Source organism: Idiotropiscis lumnitzeri, chromosome 1 (genome assembly GCF_059441095.1).
Source record: "Idiotropiscis lumnitzeri isolate Australia: NSW breed Sydney's pygmy pipehorse chromosome 1, RoL_Ilum_1.0, whole genome shotgun sequence".
In the NCBI taxonomy this organism is placed as follows: Eukaryota; Metazoa; Chordata; class Actinopteri; order Syngnathiformes; family Syngnathidae; genus Idiotropiscis; species Idiotropiscis lumnitzeri.
Window position 1 is genome coordinate 14,587,594 of NC_142391.1, and position 20,252 is coordinate 14,607,845.

At 40.9% G+C, this 20,252-nt stretch overlaps 1 protein-coding gene across 4 annotated transcripts in view; it reads right to left on the minus strand.

Annotated features, from left to right (window-relative positions):
• Nucleotides 1–634: 634 nt before the first annotated feature.
• col12a1a (collagen, type XII, alpha 1a) overlaps nucleotides 635–20,252 on the minus strand; it is a 51,511-nt gene continuing 31,893 nt past the window's right edge. For 3 of the 4 annotated variants that reach the window (XM_088319324.1, XM_088319315.1, XM_088319308.1), the window contains 31 exons: nucleotides 19,530–19,659; nucleotides 19,252–19,394; nucleotides 18,908–19,037; nucleotides 18,319–18,438; nucleotides 18,089–18,235; nucleotides 17,894–18,010; nucleotides 17,649–17,801; nucleotides 17,495–17,569; nucleotides 17,272–17,411; nucleotides 17,027–17,150; nucleotides 16,802–16,945; nucleotides 16,221–16,385; nucleotides 16,047–16,085; nucleotides 15,803–15,941; nucleotides 15,096–15,238; nucleotides 14,641–14,750; nucleotides 10,023–10,175; nucleotides 9,707–9,784; nucleotides 9,237–9,323; nucleotides 8,734–8,787; nucleotides 8,286–8,381; nucleotides 8,060–8,113; nucleotides 7,306–7,359; nucleotides 6,937–6,990; nucleotides 5,614–5,685; nucleotides 5,491–5,526; nucleotides 5,348–5,414; nucleotides 5,091–5,273; nucleotides 4,803–4,880; nucleotides 3,510–3,680; nucleotides 635–1,432 (listed from right to left, as the gene is read on the minus strand). In XM_088319324.1, coding sequence (XP_088175450.1) covers nucleotides 1,284–1,432; nucleotides 3,510–3,680; nucleotides 4,803–4,880; nucleotides 5,091–5,273; nucleotides 5,348–5,414; nucleotides 5,491–5,526; nucleotides 5,614–5,685; nucleotides 6,937–6,990; nucleotides 7,306–7,359; nucleotides 8,060–8,113; nucleotides 8,286–8,381; nucleotides 8,734–8,787; nucleotides 9,237–9,323; nucleotides 9,707–9,784; nucleotides 10,023–10,175; nucleotides 14,641–14,750; nucleotides 15,096–15,238; nucleotides 15,803–15,941; nucleotides 16,047–16,085; nucleotides 16,221–16,385; nucleotides 16,802–16,945; nucleotides 17,027–17,150; nucleotides 17,272–17,411; nucleotides 17,495–17,569; nucleotides 17,649–17,801; nucleotides 17,894–18,010; nucleotides 18,089–18,235; nucleotides 18,319–18,438; nucleotides 18,908–19,037; nucleotides 19,252–19,394; nucleotides 19,530–19,659 — 3,405 coding nt within the window. In that variant the 3' untranslated portion in view covers nucleotides 635–1,283. Of the gene's footprint in view, nucleotides 2,642–3,509; nucleotides 3,681–4,802; nucleotides 4,881–5,090; nucleotides 5,274–5,347; nucleotides 5,415–5,490; nucleotides 5,527–5,613; nucleotides 5,686–6,936; nucleotides 6,991–7,305; nucleotides 7,360–8,059; nucleotides 8,114–8,285; nucleotides 8,382–8,733; nucleotides 8,788–9,236; nucleotides 9,324–9,706; nucleotides 9,785–10,022; nucleotides 10,176–14,640; nucleotides 14,751–15,095; nucleotides 15,239–15,802; nucleotides 15,942–16,046; nucleotides 16,086–16,220; nucleotides 16,386–16,801; nucleotides 16,946–17,026; nucleotides 17,151–17,271; nucleotides 17,412–17,494; nucleotides 17,570–17,648; nucleotides 17,802–17,893; nucleotides 18,011–18,088; nucleotides 18,236–18,318; nucleotides 18,439–18,907; nucleotides 19,038–19,251; nucleotides 19,395–19,529; nucleotides 19,660–20,252 lie in introns of all 4 variants that reach the window. The other variant, XM_088319332.1, reaches the window with a different exon arrangement.

Consider the following 20,252-nt stretch of genomic DNA (forward strand, 5'->3'; position numbering starts at 1 on the left):
CCTTATGAAAGCATATTTATTTATTTTTTTAAGTAAAGTTTCTACAGTAAAGAATGGGGTTTTTACAAAACTGTTTCATGTTCTCATGTTCAGAAAATAATGACACTAATTATGACTAAGCCTTTTGGGTGGTGACTTTGACACTCGACCCCATTCTTTATCACGATCACAATTAGGCTTATTGTCCTTTATTCTGGATTGGAACTGCATCAATTGTTCCTTTCCCTCATGTAGCTCATATTCCCTCCATAAGAATTGGTTGATCTGAGAAAATGTTTTTCCAGGGTCGACATCAGCTCCATCTCATTTCTGTGGTGTCCTCAATTGAGTCTGTGCTTATTCTCAAAATAGATTTAAAGCTGCTCCGATGACTGTAAAGCAAGTCAGAACAGTCAGGATTATTTATTTTCACACTCCTGCTTCTCTTTTCCTGTTGCACTGACATGACCTGACATTTGGGGTGGCTGAATGTCTTGGCTATCAAAATAACGCATAGTTCTTAAGGCTTGAATGAACATGTTATGTCACTCAAAATGAAGACTCATAACCATTAAACCCGAATAAGAGAACTCCCACTAGAGGAATTTGTGATTCCATTTTATAGCAGAAGAAAAAAAATCAGGAGCCACAAATGCTACATTTTCAGTAGTTTTATTGAAAAATGCCTCTTCAGTTTTTCAGAAATAAATAAGAAAATAAGGCTGTGGGGAATTCACAACATATGAGCAGTTAAAACATGAGAACAGCAAATCTATGACTCATAGTCTTGCATCCAAATCTAACTGCATTGATAGAACACAAATATATTCTGACTTACAAATTCTCAGTAAATTATACAACACAAACATGCAAATTAGACATCTGGTAGCGGAAACAAAAACATTGGTTGTAAAAGTTTGGTGCATTACAAGTCAGACTGTTATTTGTTTTTATAGGACATACAAAATATGATGCAGAAGAAACATTTAAGGGATAAAATGAAATCCCCGTGGAATTCCTACAACACATCTGTACATAAAAAGACCCGCTGGTGGATGACTTTCTTTCTGCATTTTCTTTTCACAGGATTAGTGCACTGGAGTCAGATAGTACAAGCAGACATTAAAAGGAGCACTAAGTGTGATGAGCGACCTTGTATTGCTAAGTTCTCATGTCAAAACAATATATGTTCAATATAACTATGGGTATCAAACCCATATGCATATGTTCCGAATAGCACTTTATCCGCACATTAATGGATCATCAAAGTTATGTAAATACTACACGCTAAGAACTCGTGGTAGTTATGATGCTAGTGTCTCTGTTTCGCCTCTTGGTAGCGATCGCTTTCTTCGCTGGTTTCGCCTGTAACTTGATGATTGTATTGTCTCAATTGCTCCAGCGGGCTCCACGGGTAAAGACGCTACCTCCGGTTCAGGCTGGTAGTTGTTGGCTATAGAAAATATGCGGCCAAATCAAACAAGTGCTGCACAATTTCAAATGGTATTGCACATCGTTTTTTTTTTTTTTTTCCCTAAAATGCCCTGTGTTACACTTTGACTTAAACACAAAGGAGTATTAGCCTCGTTGAAAAGAAAAAGAAATAAAAAAAAAACCAAAATGATATATTATGAGAATAAAGTCAAATTATTACAAGAAAAAAAATGCAATATGTGAGAAAAATGTTGCAATTTGTGAGAATAAAGTCATAATTTTAGGACTAAAGTTGCAAAATTACAAACAAATTGCACTGTTGAGGGTATCGTCAACTTATATAAAGATTTGATAAACACTGAAGTAGTGAGTGCTTGGCACATCAACACCCTCATCAGTACATGGACTAAAACTCTACTTTTTTTCCAATCGTGTTATTAATGAATATTTAATGATTTCAATCAATTAATGTCTGATTTCTAGAGCTCATTCTATAAACTTTTGGTTTTAGGGCCATGTGACGTTCACTCATTAATATTACAACTTTATTCCAGGAGGATGAATACTTGTAATCCTTTTCTTCCCCCCTGCCCCTTCTCCTACTATTATGACTTTATTCTTAGCGCAAGTTCTTGCATAATAAATCTTAAAAAAAAAAAAACAACAACAACAACAACTGCGCTCCACTAAACTGGCAAGAGAGCAACACTGAGCACCAATTTGTCCGACATACACACAAAATAAAAAGATAATGGTTAAAAGTACAAATGGAACATGCTTCAGTCTGGTCACTTTGTAAACAGAGGTTATTGCTGGTGTAAGTAAGTTAGCAGGGTTGGGGAGTTATAAGGCAGAAGCTCAGTACAGACGTTAACTTGGATTTAGTGAAGTGTCCGGGTTCATACATCATTTACAACGCACAACATTAGTTTTATTTACAGTCTCACCTCTACATGTACACGGTTATGAAATCCTCTTTGTTAGTAGTTGTGTTGGGTGGTGTTTGTACATGCTCCTTCCTTGGTAGGAATGCTCTGTCTCTGTTTTTGTGTTCCCAGCGGTTTTTGTGGTTCAAGATGCAAACAGGCCAGCAGGTTGCCATCATGGTAGCTTATAGCTGTGAGATGATGTTAGTGCCAGTCCACTTCCATTCTGGTTTTTGGCTTTTTGTAATGTTTGTTTTAATGTTCATTAGTCATGTCCATGGTGCTTATCCTTTATTAATGCCCTGAAACAAATGGGCAAAGGTCTCAGAAACAGGACTTCAAACTTTAACGCTGCATAGTAGACTCAGAGAATTTACTATGCCAAAAACTGTAAATATTCATATGGAGTGGGTTGTCTCTGTGAAAAAAAAAAGGTACTATACTCTATGCAGGGAATCATACACTGCTAGCTAGAGTGATTTACATGCATGTTTTAAATAGAAGATAAAACAAATTGCAGGTGGTGGAAAGTGGTGAGTCCCAACTGACCGATCACTAAACACTTCCCAGTAGGGATAGTCCAACACGGGCTTGGCAAGCCACAGCTGGCCGATTAAGATTTGGATTTAAAAAATTGCACACGGAGCTTGAGTGAGAGTGAAATGAAGAATTCCAAGTTGGCGATGATGAAGATACAGTGAAGTCAGTTTCCATGTGAGGAAGTTGATGTTTGACTATCTCGGCCAAAATCGTTGAATGGACCCATTGTTCACAGAATAGTGAAACCTCAAAAGTGAAATACCCCTGAAGTTATACAATTTGGAATTTGACCAGAATTTGACGACCGCATCAAATATGGCAAAAAAAAGGAAAAGTGTGATTATAACTATAGAAACTTATTTTACAACGCAGTGGTTAACTCATCTCAGCTTCCGGGAAAGGCTAGAGTTCAACCTTAGAGGTTTCACTGTCAGGTAATAATTCAATAATTGCTCTTTAAAGAATAGCGTTTAGTGACTGGTCAGTTTTCTCACATTAATATTTTGTTTTCCCTACCACAGAACATGCATCTTTCTAAATGTTATCATAGAAAGTAGTGCACTGGGCTGCATGTAATTAGTGTGCTATGTCATGTAGTAGCATGCAGGAGCGAGACATTTTCAGCCTTACCTGGATATCCTTGTCCGTTGTAAGGGATGCCGACACACAGAGAGGAGTCGCAGTATCCTTGGGGTCCTGGTGGTCCCCTCACCCCGGGATTACCATTACGACCTGGAGGGCCCCGAGGACCGGAAGAGCCAGTGGGACCTGGGGGTCCTGTTCTTGACTCTCCTTGTTGTCCTGAAAAGAGAGCGAGAGGGTGTTTTGAAGAGGTACGCACACAAAACCTCACGAGATCTCGCTTAAATATTGAGTGGAGCCGGTTGGCAGCCCTTTCACAATTCCAGTTGCTCCATTATAAAAAGCTTGACCCCCCCCCCAAAAAAAGAAAGGTTGCGTCGAAAAAGGTACCAGTTCTAGCCCCCCGCCCCGCTCCCCCAAGCTCCATCTGTCTAGACAGTGAGAACTCAGCATGGAATTTTCCCCCTCGCGCCCTCTGCCTTAAGTGAACCCATGTGTTGTCAACGAAGCCACCAAAGTAAGATCATTGTGCAACAATCTGACTCTTTCTCCTTCACGCACACATTAAAACCAGCACTTGCGCACGCACACACCTCGACACACTCATATTGGATTGAGTCATCAGAGTGGACTTCCTCCCAAAGGTCTTTAGTTGTGTCTCACATCATTCAGCATTTGGTCTCGTGAGGCAGGATTCAACAGAACACATACTTCACAAATATCTTCCTCTTACCAAAAGCAAATCTTAAAACGTGACGAGCAATTTATACAATTCGTGTTGAGATTACGCTTTGTAGTGTTACAATGAAGTCATTAGAACTCTACAAGAAATCTAGAATTGTATCATGACCATGACTGACATCTGGAACACGTCCGAATGTAAAGACAAGTAAAATTTAAATGAATGCTACGGTATGTAATATTTCAGATGTGCACGATGTTTGGAGAAGCCCGTTGCACATAAAAGGCTTCAGGAATATTTTTGGTGTTTTTCAGAGATTTTATGCGATGCAGCTGCACAATGAAGCTGCCTGCAAACACAGATTTTTGGTCAAAATGTATTTATTTATTTTTCCTGAAAAGCTATTTTAATTTCACAAAGGGGACTAGTTATTGTGTTCAAAAGCACCATGAAAAGAAAAATGTCGCCACTGTGCGAGTGGGATTAAGTGCAAACATAAAGACACGCGACTGCATTTGGCCAGCAGTCTGTCTGCAGCTGCTCCTGAGAGATGATAAATAGAAGACCTACACACCTCCGTTCCTTGCCTCATTGGGTGGAAGATTCAACAATGAAGGCCATTGTTAGACTAAAGAGAGAAGAAGGAAGGAGAGTCTTACCTGGTGGTCCAGTTGTGCCTCTTTGTCCTCTGACACCTGTGCCTGGAGATCCTCTCTCTCCTTTCTCACCTGGCGTACCTATAAGAGTGAAAGCAGTTTTGCAATGATGAAACATTAGTGAAAAAAAACACATCCTGTAATAAATTGGAATTTAAAGCCCACATATGGAAAATAGTTAAGTTGAACCACGTGCAGACTACACCAGATAGCTATGTAATTCAGTCACAATGAACATGACCTTAAACACAAATTTAACAAAGCGAATCTAAAAAAAAATAGCTCAAGTACCTCTTTCTCCTTGACTTCCAGGTAAACCAGGACCTCCTGGGAAGCCAGGTCGTCCGCTTTGTCCGGGCTCTCCACGGGTTCCTGGTTCGCCAGCTGGGCCAGGTGGACCCGGTGGTCCTGGGTTGTTGCTGCGGTAGCCAGAAGGAATCTGGTTGAGCATCTGGTCGATTCTGCTCATCTGACCTGGAACAAATAACAACACATGTTAGAGCGGGATGATCAAAGTCGAGCATAATAGGGTGAAGAATTTTGCTCACTGTTCACAAGCTGTTCGCAAACTTGTCTCGCAATAGAGCGCATCATGTTTTGGGATGCAAAGTCTCCCTGGAAATACAAAGTATGATTAAATCAATGCGATAGCGATGGTAGGAAATGACTGATTCGATGAAAGTGTACATACTCGCTCGCCCTTTTCTCCTTTATTGCCGACGGGTCCCTGTTAATGAGAGAAACGTCAGCTAAAAAGTTGTGCTTCTATTTGCCATGTGGCACATGACATGTTTGCATCATCATCATCACATACTTGGCGTCCCACGTCTCCTGGTTTTCCTGGTTTGCCTGTAACTCCTGGTACACCTGGAGTGCCAGGATTGCCCTAAAGCAGAGACAAAGAAAACAGCAATGCATAATTCATCATCTTTAACTTAAGCACTAGAAACAGAGACAGGAGACTAAAGTCACACGATTTGACTTGTGTCAGACTTGAAACACCCATTTTTTTTAAGACAAGATAAGATAAGATTAATAAGATTTATGTCAGATTGGCGTTTCATTGGGAAGGCGATAGAGATGGACATTTAGAAAGAGAGGTTTGTGACAAAACAATGCATTTATAAATGTGGTAGCATAGACATGCATACTGCTGTTGACCTTTTGCTACGATGTCTGCACCTACGCCATATTGGATGTGGCAGATCAGCCTGTAATCTCATGCAAGTAAATGTACTGAACTTCATGAAGAGGAACCCGACAAAGTGTACAAAGTTAATTCCGTTCGCCAATTCACACAGAGACACTAACGAACTAATATAAATCTATGTTATATTTTCTTCCATGTATATTTCAATGTTTATTATCAGGTAACAGTGTATCTGTAAACACTCATGCCAACAACAAAAAAACATGTCTTATTCTAGATATCCATCCCTTTACTTCCACTTCTTTTTTTCTAAATAATAAGCGTATATTAATTTTATTACATGATCCCTTGACTTTTATCGGTGTAAATATATTTTTATTGTGTTATTACAAGTAAAAAACTATTTAATTTTCACTCCAATATATGTTATGACTCAGCAAAGTCGTAACACTTGATTGATGACTTTCTTAACCTAAGTGATCGACTTGCTTGAAATTCCGAGAGACCTTAACTTGCTTTAGTTCCTCCACAGTAACTTGGGGATTGCTTGAAATAGAAAAGTTAAGACTTGAGACTTACACATATGTGACTTATTCTCACATGTGCTATTACTAAGTTTGTTTCACATTAACCGTTGCATGATTTCATTTAAATTGGGATCTACACTGTAACAACTGCATTAGAGGCCACATTTTGCCAAGGGCCAAAAGCGGGGATGAAAACACTCGCAAGTCAAAACATCCTCTGCTAATAGCACTTATGAGATATACAGTGTATAATTATTTATTTATTGTATGTTGGCATGACGCCTGTCCTCTGCAGGGCTGGATTAATTACATTCAGACATCCCGTTAACCACAGTGAAAAGAAGTGGGACGACACAAGCAGCATCACTCTGGCAGCAGAAGCACGAAGAGACGACAGTGGAAAAGCAATGGTTACACATCAATCAGGATTTGAAGCACATTTAATGCAACACACACTTACCATTGGCCCTGGTGGGCCTCTGGGTCCAGATGGTCCGTCCTTTCCTGGTTGGCCCTGTGTAGAAACAACAAACAATCATACGTGGGCTACAACACACTTGGGACACTCCTTGCAATACGTCAGCGTCATGACTTTCTATTGCTTTCAGTCTTCAGTCTGTCTTTTTAAATTACTTTTTGGATCATTTGTGCCTTGACTATTATTGAGGACACTAGTTAGAACAATCACACTCTTTACAACAGCATTTTGGTCTGCACAGTTGGTTCATTCCATAAGTGAGTGACCAATTTAGAACCAAATAAGTGTGATTGCATCCATTTGTGACCACATCAAGAGTGCACACTGAGCGGCTCTGGTGGTGTATCTTACCCGCGCTCCACTTAGTCCAACAGCGCCCAAAGGACCACGTGGTCCAGGAGGACCCTTGGAGGAAAAAAAAAAACAGACACAGTCAATCAATGTGCAACGGTCAGGAACAACCTATTCCTGCAGTTACCAAATAGCTCTGCTTAAATGGACTATAAAGACAAAAAAAAAATAAAAATCATGCCTTTTCTCAGTTATTACACCAAAGTCAACATACTAACCTCAGACTCAATCCAATTGATACATAATATCCATAAGGACATATACATTAATGATGGTATATACAGCAAACCTAAAAAAAAACACTTTTTCAACCACTGGGAATTGCCTCAACAACCTCCCATTTCCAATCCAGTGTTGGCTACACTAACTTTCAATCGAAATCCGCTAAGGGAGTGCAATATGAAAAAGAAAGATCACGCAAACTCATGTTAAGTTCAGAATTTAAACACATACTTTTAACAGAGTCGCTATCATCTTCAGTTACAAGGCCGGGAAAAGAACATGTTCCATTCCCGTTTGGTAACCTGAGCCCAGACTTAATAATTTAACTGCATCATTGGTCTACCGTTTGTCAATCATCACGCCCCCTTGAGAGTGTGGATGTCCCTGAGGATGGAGGGTAATCCTCCCACTCCTGAGTGTGGTTTCCCTGCTTGCCGTGTCAACTGAATCCCGCCCCCAAGCAGCAATTCTCTCAATGAATACTCTCTTGCTTCCTGTTCATAAACCACAAGAAGAAAGGGGAGGTCCTTACTTGCAGGCCAGCAAGGCCAGAGTCTCCGCGATCTCCCTTTGGTCCGGGGCGACCCTGAATGTGGAGGAGAAAAATACAAATGTTTCCTTTTGCTTTCCATCCCAACCACTAATGATTGTGTAGGGAAATATTCCAGCCATTCAAGAATGTCCCCACATGTTTCTCATTGCTGTGTTTAACACTGATAATGATGACTAGATAACTTTTGCGGTGTATGTGAACTTACAGGTGATCCAGGTAGAGACAGTCCGTTAGGACCTTGAGGACCTGGTGGTCCCATTGGGCCGACAGTTCCTGGGTCACCACGTGAACCAACTGGACCCTGCCGAGATATAGAACACAAACCAAAACTTTAAAAAATAAAGACAACCCGAATCAGACATTGGTGGTTTAAGACTATTTAAAATCCTCAACACCTATTAGACTGAGCGGAATGAGAATAAACAGCCAGTGTGTATTAACTAAATTCAGATGCCGCTCCTTTTGTTGGTGCAAGAGAATATATTGTTACAGCACACTTGGAGCTGCTTCTGGAAAACCGCAGCATTGCGATTCGGTTTTTCGAATCTGGGATTTGTCTTTGTCATTGGCTGTTGTTGACTTGTAAACAGTTTCGGATTGAATGACAGTAAAAACATTACAAAATGCTAAAAGTAAAACACGGTTTTGCTCACAGGTTTGCCCGGGTCGCCTCGATCTCCTCGTGGTCCCTTAGATCCCGGGCCGCCCTAGCAAGGCAAGCAGGCAAAAGACACAGTATGAGAGCAACAACGCGAGTAGATTCCAACAGCCCCAAAATGCACAGCCATACAAATGATCCTCGCATGAGATGAGTGGGGTTATGAGCGCACATTATCCACTCGTTTTTCCAACAGGCATTTATCTTTTGACGCTACCCCGAAACCCACATTTCATTGCATGTGACTGGCCTCACGCTCAATTGCTCTGCTCAAAGGAAAAGAAAATATCTCCTGAGGCGAGAGACATCCTCAAGACTTCGGGAGATCAAACTGTATTGCAGGCAAATGTCAAGCTGCTCTTTATAGTCGCACCATCATAAGAATCTATGGCATTGTCATCATTGTCATAACATGTTTGACATATGAAAAAAGTATTTTATCAGCGGTAGAAGAGATGAAGACAGGTCGGAGGAAAGTGGGATGTGAAGTGACTTTACCGAAGGACCGGGAGGCCCCTGGGGGCCGATGCTATCCTGTGTGCATGTGCAGGAGTGGGGGAGGGCCGGGCATTTTGCCTCATCTCGCTGGAAAAAAAACAAAAAGGATTAGATGAGGGAAATACAAGTGTAGATAAGCCCTAGCAATTAGCAATAAAAAAATAAATAAAATAAATTGCGGATGCTGTCAGGATTGTTTCATCCTAATCAGGGAGAGGTCGTGCGGCAAAACCTCACAATCAATGGAAATTAGGGATTAGAATTGAGAAAACGTGTATGCATCCTTTTGGTACGAGCAACAGAATCTTAATGAAAGTGTTTTAAGTGCCAGATCTAAAATAATTGCAGAAGCACTCATTTTTATATTATATGATGTCAAACGTAACTTTTTTACGTACACCCTCTGACAAAAGTTTTCAGAAAAAAAGTCTTCCATTACTGAGCACCACTGATTTTCAATTGAAACTCACTGTGGCGGGCAGGTCGCAGCATTTGTCTCGGCTGATCCAGCTCAAGCTGCAGATAATATCGAACATCTGGAGCTGGAACTACACAGAGGTAGACAAAAACATTGAAGGGTGTTAAAAATGGCTTCCATACATGATGACACTGCACAGTGTTAAAAACAGACAGCAAAGTACTGGAAACCGAGCTCTTCTTTTACTATGTATGTACACACATGGGACTTCTTTCAGAGAATTCATTTTTATTAGTTGTTCACTGAAGTTGTGATAAAAAATGAGATGCTTTTGCACATGTGTTTTCTGCAAGTCTTGTTTCACTTACTGTTGCAGACTGCCGCCTTCCAGAGCGGGCTATCTTGCCAAGCACTTCGGTTCCCTCAAGTGTGATGTTGCTTGCCGCCTTGATGGGCTTCTCTCCCACCTCTTGGCAGTCCAAATTGAGCTTGACTTTCTCCGGAGAGATGGTGATGTGGATCTGTAGGATGAAGATGATGGACAAGTGGCACATTGTTATTACACATATTGTCTTTTCCAACCTTTCAGCTGCCAAACTTGCAGCTAAGCTATTATTGGATAACGCTTCTGGCTTTTGAAAATATGGGTTTGACATTCACTTTTGGATTTGTCTGGGATCTGATTGACCTTTCAAACGTGAAGGAAATGAGGAATTAAGGAAAAGTGCAGCCTTACGGATAAACCCAACCTCACTAAACCTTTCACAACCCTTTTGTATTAAGCTTCTAAAGACGCTCATACTTGAGTCTGCACAATTGCTTCTTTCAGGAAACTGTTTAGACTTTCCAAAACTGCGCTGATTACCCGCTGCGATATTACCATTCAGTGGTTCCTGATTCAGTACACAACTGCCATTTGATGCCTTTGCTGATGAATGGATAGTCAGAAGGAAATATACACCATCTGACAGCAGCCTGCAGTGGTAAAACTGCAGACAGAGTTTGTATAACAATACAAAATGACTTAAGTGTCAGATAATGTCCTGCTTGGCATCCTGAAACCATATCATTTGTGGCATACCGAGCTTTCATTTCACCAGAGCCCATTTTCACTTGCTCAGCGGTTAAACAAGGTTTCTTTATGTTACAATAAGCAAGTCACTATCCCTTTCAACAAAACCTGAATAACCACAGCCTTGACCAAAGTTCTTGGAAACTAATTTCTCCTCACTTCCTTTAGTATCTGGGCCTTGGGTGGACGGCACCATGACACTCGTATCTTGAAGATTTTGTGTGACCCCAAACTGTTAATACAAATATATATTCATTTATCTATTCCATCGACATAAAGAGACAGGCAGAACAATTAAATGCTCTTCCATTAAATGTTAGAAGGTGTAATAAGCCTGTGTAACTTTGTAAACATTTCACAACGAGTATATACCTTTGTGAGTTACATGAGGAAAAAAACCATCATTTCAGTATTCGTATTTTGTGGGACAATTTTGTTTGGTGGAATTGCATTGTTTTAATGAAGCTTGGGAACCACTGCACAAGAGGAGGTGTTACTCCAGTGAAACATCATCATTGTGTTGACTCAAAGGAAGGCTACTGTGAACACCTCACATACATATGATCATGGGCTTGAATTCCAGGATGATCTTCTACCGTGCACAATTTCTATCAGAATATGTTTTGTTATTCTTGGGATGCACCAATCCTGAACCTTAACGTCCAAAGGGATTCATTGCACGGATGATCTAATGAGCAAGTATGCGCTAATTGGTCCTGTCGGGTGGCGCCTTTGTCTAATGTCACTTCACAAGATACAACACAAGACGTTTCCTGTATTTCGGGTGACGTTTCTTGAGTTATTAAGACTTCTTGTGAAAGTCAAGAAAGGATAGGATGTCCACGTGAAAATGAGATGTGGTGTAACTTCAAGGTGAAATTCCAAAGAGACAAACCCATCGGTATTTAAAGATTCCACACTGATTTTTGTTTTTCTTTTTAAATTGGTTACTTTACTGAAGTCTATGTTAGACTTACTTCTCGAGGTTGACTTGATGCAGCGATGCAAAAGATTTTGTGTTTTACTATGAGACAAACTGAAAAGTGCATTCGTGGACCATCCTGGCTACAGACTCCTACCCCTCAAGTGTGGGAGTCAGGGAGTTCCCAAGAGGGGTAGTGTGGCTCTCAGCTGCAAAAGTCATCTTTGAGAGCTTTCCCACATGCTCAGCTAGCGGTAGACCACGACCTCTCAAGACTGAGTTGCTCTGTATTTACAAGTTTGAGGGGGAAAGCCAAATGCAAGCACTCGATGACACGATGCTGTGGACTTGAACCACATAATAGGACTCTTAATACGTTACAAAAATGAAAAAGCCGAAAAGGAGTTGGTGTGAAGAAATAAAAGGAACATTGCACTCCTTACCTAAATAAAATGCATACTCAATACTCACTGCATTTTTCTTTTCCTCTGTATGACTGTTAAACAGTACATTAAAGGTCAAGTTGTCCCAGAATGACTTAACTGCCTGCATACTGTAACATTGTTTTTGTTTTTTTGTCATTTCGACTTTAAAAAATTCTATGAAACCTAATTCTGGAATGTGGTTGTTGGATTTAAAAAAAAGGTTTTAGTTGCGTTATTTCTAAATTTATTACTGCGATTAGTAATGTTTATATTATCCATTACTGGGAAAGTCCTATTATTCTAATGGTTAAAGTTAGATTTATAGTACCGGTTCAAAGAGAACTTCAGAGGACCAAATGATCTAAAGTTTCATTGGCAAAGTACAACTCTGTGGTCAACTTTCAGCCCTGATGTTGAATGCCTCTATGAATGTCAAACAACAGTGTCTGAGACCTGATGGATTATTTTGGGGTTGGAACATTTGAACACTACCTACATTTATTGAGTTATCAGCACGTCAGCTAAATCTTGAAGCAGAAGAGAACATGAGTGAGGGGGAATGTGTTTGAGGAAAATTGCATTTTCTGCAATGTGTTATAAAGCCGCTGGGGGCGTGGTTATCAGATTGAGCCATGCTAATCGACTAAGTCTCAATTAATGATAACTCTTTGCATTCTATTGAAAACATAAATCAACAAAATGGAGTATGAACCCCCCCATAATGCTGGCACATTTGGGAGAAAAACGTGAAGATTTTGAAGAAATTCGCCATCCGAGGTTTTGGCCAGACACTAGCAATTTTTAGAAGAGGAGTTCAGGCCACCCGCATTTATATATGGCATACACGAATCGACACGTTACATACGATACTATGAGGTGAGTCTGAAACTATAGTGGACAAAGTGTCAGGAAACCACATCAAAAAAAGTCTGCCAAAGCATGAAGCAGCAGCACTCAGTCAGCAACCCCAGTAAATAAGCGGCTCGGTAAACCGCTGGGCCACAAACTAGCCACCCAGTGTACATTCGGACTACAGTCGCCGCCATGGTCACGCTCTGAGGGTTCACACATACAAATTATGCTGTCCATCGGTGATGTCATTAAATCACAAGCAAACATTTTCCAGGATATCATTTAGTCATGAAATTCCCCCCAATTTAGTTGTGTGGTTTCTGAATAATCATGCTCAGATTCCCGTTTTCATATTCATTTCGAGAAAAAAGACAAAAAATGGACTTTCGGGACAGCTGCAGTCAAAAACTTGGTATCAAACAATAATTTGATGGGAAAATGTTTTGTTGACACAATAATAACAATGACTAGAAGTCAAAACACTAAATAACGATATAAAATTAAGTTTTCAAAAATACGATCAAAAAGAGTTATTTGCATATTACGGGCAAAACGTTTTCTTTTTGAACTAAAATCACAACAAAATATGTTAACATTACCATATCATCACTTAAAATATTTCCTTACAATATTTACAAGAAGAATCATTCTATTCCTATTATTTCTTATAGGAAAATCTGATTGTGCTGAAGTTCCAAGAGTTCACTCAATCGAGGTTATTCAGGCATGATTGAATGTTGCCATTGGATAGGTCCCCTGAATTTTGTTTGGTCAGTCATCTTACGGGACCTACATATTAGTCTTTGAGGGGGAAAAAAAAGTTAAAGCAACTGGACTTGAAACGACTTTTTTCCCCTGCAGTGCGGGATGAGCCATAAGTAAGAAAATATACGATGTTTCATTGTGTGATCCCAACATCCCGCTGTGTTGAAACAAAACAATAGATGTTTTACAGTCGCTGCTGGTTTGAGTTGGATTTGATACAATCTGATTTGAGTCCTCCCAAGAGATGCTACATAAGCAAGTCGGCCTAATGTAGTGGCAAATGTTCTGAAGACAAAGGTTTCGTGAAAGGAAAATAATGGCTCTGTAGGCGGTTAGTTGAAGCGATGAGTTGTTTTGACAGATTGTTAGAAGACACTCTTCTCTTAACGACTCTGCTAATAAGGAAGGGTTAATTCCTTGTAATGCTGTAAAAGATGACGACATTGTTGCAGCTGCAATCAGTTTTGATTAAAATAGTAGTGTATAAAGCTGCGTTTACGTAGTACAAAAATGCGTCATGACTAATTCACGCTGAATCCAAATCAATCCAGCCTCCTGTGAGCAGCGCTGATTGGTTTGGAAATCACTCAACAACTTGCCAAATATTTCCGCTGTCTTCGTGTGGTTATTGGATTGCTAAAGTCGAAGAAATTCTTCGAAATTGTATTCATAAACTCCAAAGCTCATTCATCAAGTGAGTAATAGAATTCTAAAATACCACTTGAACAGGAGACAAGGAGTTGTATAATGGATTACGAATAACTTTTTGCCAAGGAAAAAAAAAGCAGGAGCTTGGGTGTTGATCTGTCATAACGAAACAATAGATCCTAAAAATGATTTAAAACATTTTAAATGGTACGTGAATTGGCATAAAGACGCCCATTGTCAATAATCATCATGCACAAGGAGCACTGCAGCTCTTCCCTTCAAGGATGGTGCAGTGTGTTTACCTTGTGGAAACTGCCATGGAAAACGCGCTTCACTTGTTCCTCATTAAAAATGGCTCTCTGGATCTCTCCTCGGGTGTCCTTGTTGTAGAACGTGATTGTTTTGCTTGAAGCTGGAAAGAGAGGAGGCTTTGATGAACGCTATGATGAAGCGGCACGCAAAGCACAGGCTGTACTATCGGGAACACATGGGGGTAGACGGATGAGGGGGATAACAGGAAGGTTCGGGGGGATTTAGTCCATGCGCCTAATCATTTGCATGCACTTACCACATGTGCGGTTCCACAGCGGTAAAAGATACTCGTTGAAAAATAAATGCCAATCTTAGAAGCAAGCCGAATCCTAAATTCGGATGCATTCCCTGTTACCGTTTTCCATTACTATCCAAAATGAATCAACTATGTCAAAGTTTAATTTGCTACAGCAACGAGCGGACCAAATGAAAAGAAGTGACTTACGGTTGATGGTGAGTCCGACCTCCGGATTGTTGTTTCTGTCAGCAATCTGCCAGATATCAAAAGGATCTGAAGTTGTGTCAGGAAGGAGTCGCAAAAGGAGGACGATGGTGTAGGATGGGGGAAGACCATCTGGATGGATCTCCCTGTTGGTTGGCGTTAACGAATTGTACCCTCATTAACCAAAAGCGGACACGGTCAAGAAATCAAGCAAATGTTGCTGAAGAGTTGCAAATTGTAGTAACAAGAATGTTACAGTCTGTCACAAAGCCTTTAAAGGTAAATTATTACCAGTTAACCCTCTGGGTGTGCAAAAATAACTCACATGTTGAAAGCATTTTCCATCCACATCCTCTCTTCCTGACTACAATGTGAACTGTTTCCATTCCACACATCCAAATAAATACACTAAACTGGAGAAATTCCATAGTTGCCACGCACCACTCGGGGATGCATAAAAATCTTGAGTCCAGGCTGAGTTATTTCAGTAAGACAGGACAGAACAGGACAGGGAGACAAGCCTCGCCAGGCAATATCGCTTGCACTTCATATTCTACACCAATTAAGTTGTATTATTACTGGTTCACTTGAGTAATCCGTTTGACTACAGGGGAAATGTATTATCATTATCAATAATGACTGAGGGCTCACTGAAAAAGAAGCCAATCTACTGATTTGACATCTACACAGAACTTTGCAGCAGTTCTTACTTGGTTGGCTGGTTTATGAAGGCATCCTTATGCAGCCTGTAGGCAATGTAGCTGTTGAATGAGCCCGGCTCCATGGACACACCGTTCATGCCAGCGAATGTTCGGTCTGTGATGTTGAAAGCCTCAAGCATCCTGAATCCTGAAAATGGATCAAGGGTGTCATTGTGGCCACAAGATAATAACATGGTGGTCATATAAGCATGGTGAGTAAGAATCGGTCAGTGTGTGCCAGAGTGATGCTTACCTGGTGTGGTGTATCCATTCATGTAGATCAGAGGGCAAGCTAAAGCAAAACAGAAACAAGAATGCTTATGTGCAGGCGCTCTAATCAATCGTCCGTTACATTACAAAAGTCATGTCTACCCTTTTAGTCAGGCATCTAAAATATTTAAAGGAGAAAATATAATCTCTGTCTTACTGGATGTGGCTGTTTCACAAATGAAGGTGATCAGGTTGTCCTGGATCTTGGCGAAGGCATCGTAGTCATCCACCACAAACACGTGTCTTTCACTGGGCTTGCTGCCAATGTTTCTCAACTCTACCATGTCCACATCGGCCACACCAACCACAAATACACTGTAGCCTGGTGGTGGTAACCGCACAAAACAATACAATTGTTAAAGCTTACACAAGAAAATTCTATTCTAAGAGGTTAATATTTTAAATGATGCATTGTTTATTTGTTGGCATGCTGCTTTCTGGTTGAGAACGATGACATAAGATGTGACAAATGGAAAGCTGTGGTGGACTGGAACATTAACAAAAAGTCAGTAAATCACATTTCTTGATCCATTATCCCTTGCACCACAGCTCCATAATTTTCTGTAGAACTTTGAGTCAGTACATATTGCCATAAACAAACTAACTAAAATATAAATGTGACGAATTTGTAACCTTTTTATTGAGGTAAAAAAATCTGCAAACAATTTTGTGGGTGAAATTCCAATCATTCAAATTTTTGTTTGTGAAAACAACAGATGAAAATACTTTTAGACATACCAGCTTGCTGCAGCTGTAGGGCGCTCTTCTTGACATCATCCTGGGAGCGTCCATCTGTGACTACCACAAGAACCTTCGGAACGGTCCTCCTCATTCCACTGTTGTAGGTGAACACCTTATCGTAAACGTGCTTCAGCGCAATGCCTGGACGAAGGAGTCAGAATCAGAACCTTTGTCAAACTTCATCATTTTCACCTTGCAGATGCACATTTATAAAAACAGTACCAGTCTTGGTGTTTCCTCCTCTGTAGCGGACATTTTGCAAAGCTGAAACGACGACGCCCTTGTCATGGTATGTGTTGAGCTTGAACTCAGTCTTTGCATCATCGCTGTACTGCACAAATCCAACCTGTTCAAAGGGAGGTGGAAATGTGACGAGAGAGATATGGAAATGGAGTTTTTTTAGATTCTACATCAACCCGAACAGTTTGACGATTGAAATGCTCTGACACCAGAGAATTCCTTCTGACCTGCATGCCGTCCGGGCTGATGACATCAAAGGCACCAGTCATACTTTTGACAAACTGGATGACCTTGTGGAAACTCTCATCGCCGATACTCCAAGAGCCATCAATGAGGAAGACCAGATCTGCTTTGGCACCTCTGCAAACTGTAATTCAAGCACATCACTGATTAATTACGGCCAGCTCAGTGGATTAGAATCATTGGTTAACAAGTGAAAGCTCTCCTCACCATCCAACGCCGAAGGAACTGTTGCTGGTGGGGGAGCTGTGGGTGGCTCGGTTGGCGCTTCCGTGGGTTTAACCACTTAAGGCAATTGAAATTAGATACATTAAAAAAACAAGTGCAAATGGTACGAAGCATACAATGAAGCATGTCATCTTACATGTTCGCTCCTTTGTACTGACGCCAGGCCCTTCCATGCTGGGGGTCTGCGTGTAGACGGTGGCAGTGTAAAGGGTGTCAGGTGTCAAGCCGTCAAAGCAGTGGCTACTCTCAGTGCTTTTCAGTGTGATCTCCTGAGCACCACGTTGAGAGGCTAAAGGGGGAAGAGAAATCAGATCTAACTAATCAGGACAATAATTGTTCAACAGAGATTCTTTAAAAAAACAAAGTAACTGATTCACTCACGATTGACAGGTTGGACTTTAACCCTGTAGGATGTTGCAGCTCTGTGTTGCGCCCAGCGGACGCAGAAGGTGTCATAGCCCACGTTATACGTTGTCAAGTCTGTCACGTTCAGGTACACTGAAAAATACACAAATCATATTTGAGTGGGATTGCCGATGTCATTTGTAGGAGCTGGACCTCAGTTATCCAACTTACATGTGGTGCCTTCGCCAATCAGAGGTCCACTGACGCCTGTGCTGTACTGTGCTATAACTTTCAGATCATAGGTAGTTCCAGGTGTCAGGTTATTCAGTTGGTGGGAAGTGACGTCCCCGACAAACACCTCTGTGGAATCATCAGAGCCTGGGAAGAAACACAAACCAGACGCAATGTGAAAAATATGTATGTTAACCAAAGTACTCATATCAAGAATGGCATAATCATACCATCGGGCTGGTAGATCAGCTTGTATCCAGTAACCCTTGAAGGAGCGGGGTCCCATGCGACCTTGAAGCGAGTGTACCATTCATCAGAAACTCGCAGGTTCCTTGGTCCAAGCATAGCCGCTGTAGGAAAGACCGGGCATAACGATCTATACGAGGTTCGGATCAGCAACAACATGCAGATGTTTCAGTTCCATCAGCTTATCACTGACTATTTCTTATGATTTAAGGGGCAACTACATGAAGCAACCTCAGGGAACAGATGATACTGGGTTTCCTTTTGTTAAGGGCCAAATTAGGTACGATGGTAGCCAGGACTACTCTCGAAGATGCAGGTCTCTCTGGAGTCGAGCCATTTTGTAATCCTCTGGCAATAGTTTGTGATTCCATTGACACCAAGTCAAAAATGTGTTATTTCTGGAATTCATCAGAATTCCAATCAAGTAGTTGAGTCAATGCAAATGTTATGACCTCTGCTGTGAATTCCAAACATTTGTGCCGAATCCAGGCAATGTAGATCGAAAAAGCTCTCTAACTCTCTCCCTCATCTAAATGGAAACTCCCATCGATTTTTGGGTTGAATAGTCTGTACCTGTGCGACCATCTCCTTCCAGCTCTCCTCCTGGTCCTTCAGCATAGACGGCAGTCACTTTGATGTTATAAGGGGTGTCTGAATCCAGGTTCTGCAGAACCACATTGTTTCTGTTCCCTTGGACTGTAACCTGCAAGTCACATGACAGAAACCTAAAAGTTAACTCAAAGGCATGGCTTACACGAAGGACCATGTTTAAAATATTTCACCTGAAATATGTAATAAGATCCTATATGCTATGGAGCATTTTTCAGGATATCATTAGACTGTATACGTATACTCTATACATATTCTGTATTTCAATGACAAATCTGAGGTTAAAAACAAATTTTGCAAACGCTTACATATTCATCAATGGGGTCTCCAGTGGTTGGGGCGTAGGTGATGCGGTATTGCATGACTGGGCCATCAGCATGTTCCCAGCTCACAGAGAGAGTGGAGGTAGTGGGGTCGTACACGCGCATGTTCCTGGGGCCGCCGCGTGGACCTACATTTTGAGGAATTTCAATACCACATCATACAATTTATTACTAACCCATTGGTACTGAAATAAGGACTTCGCGTATAAGGTATTCACTGTGTTTTTCTAATCAATGCAGAGTTGTAAGAACGACTTTCGTACGTGTTTTGCCGTTGTCAGTGATGGTGGCTCCTTCACCATCACTGTATACTGCAACGACTGCAACGTTGTAATCAGTGTCTGGAATCAGATCCGGCAGGAGTGCCGTGGTGGAGGTCCCTGGTACCGTAATCTGAATACAAAGACAAAATATGAATGTTATGTGGTGAGATTGTCATGAGTGCGAATTGTCATTGGGATGGTCGGCTATCCAATTTGTCTGCTTATATGGGGGTGTCACTTGTATAGCACTTTTCTACCTTAGGTACGCAAAGTGCTTCACACTATTACCTCAGCTACCGACTGATGACATTCCATCAGGAGCAATTGTGGTTCGATATCTTGCTCAAGGATACTTCAACATGATCACAATAGCAGGGTATCGAACTCACAACCTCTAGATTGGGAAACGACCAGTCTACCTCTTCCAAGATGATTTTATTTGTAACTCTTTTTTTTTACTCAGCACTTAGCTACTTATTACTTTACTGCTTACTAGCAATTTTGAAAAACCTGGTAAAATACTAAAATCAGGGCCACGGTATTACATATGACATATGAATGACATAATTGGTACAAATTCAGTATTTGTGAGTACTTTTCTTTGCTGATCTACATTAAAAATGTTTGGCCTTGGCCACTCTGTAAAGTGCCCTTAGAGTTTAGATTCCTATATTTCAATGGTTTTCCAATTACATTTTTCTCCCTGTTTCAGTCATTAGTTTA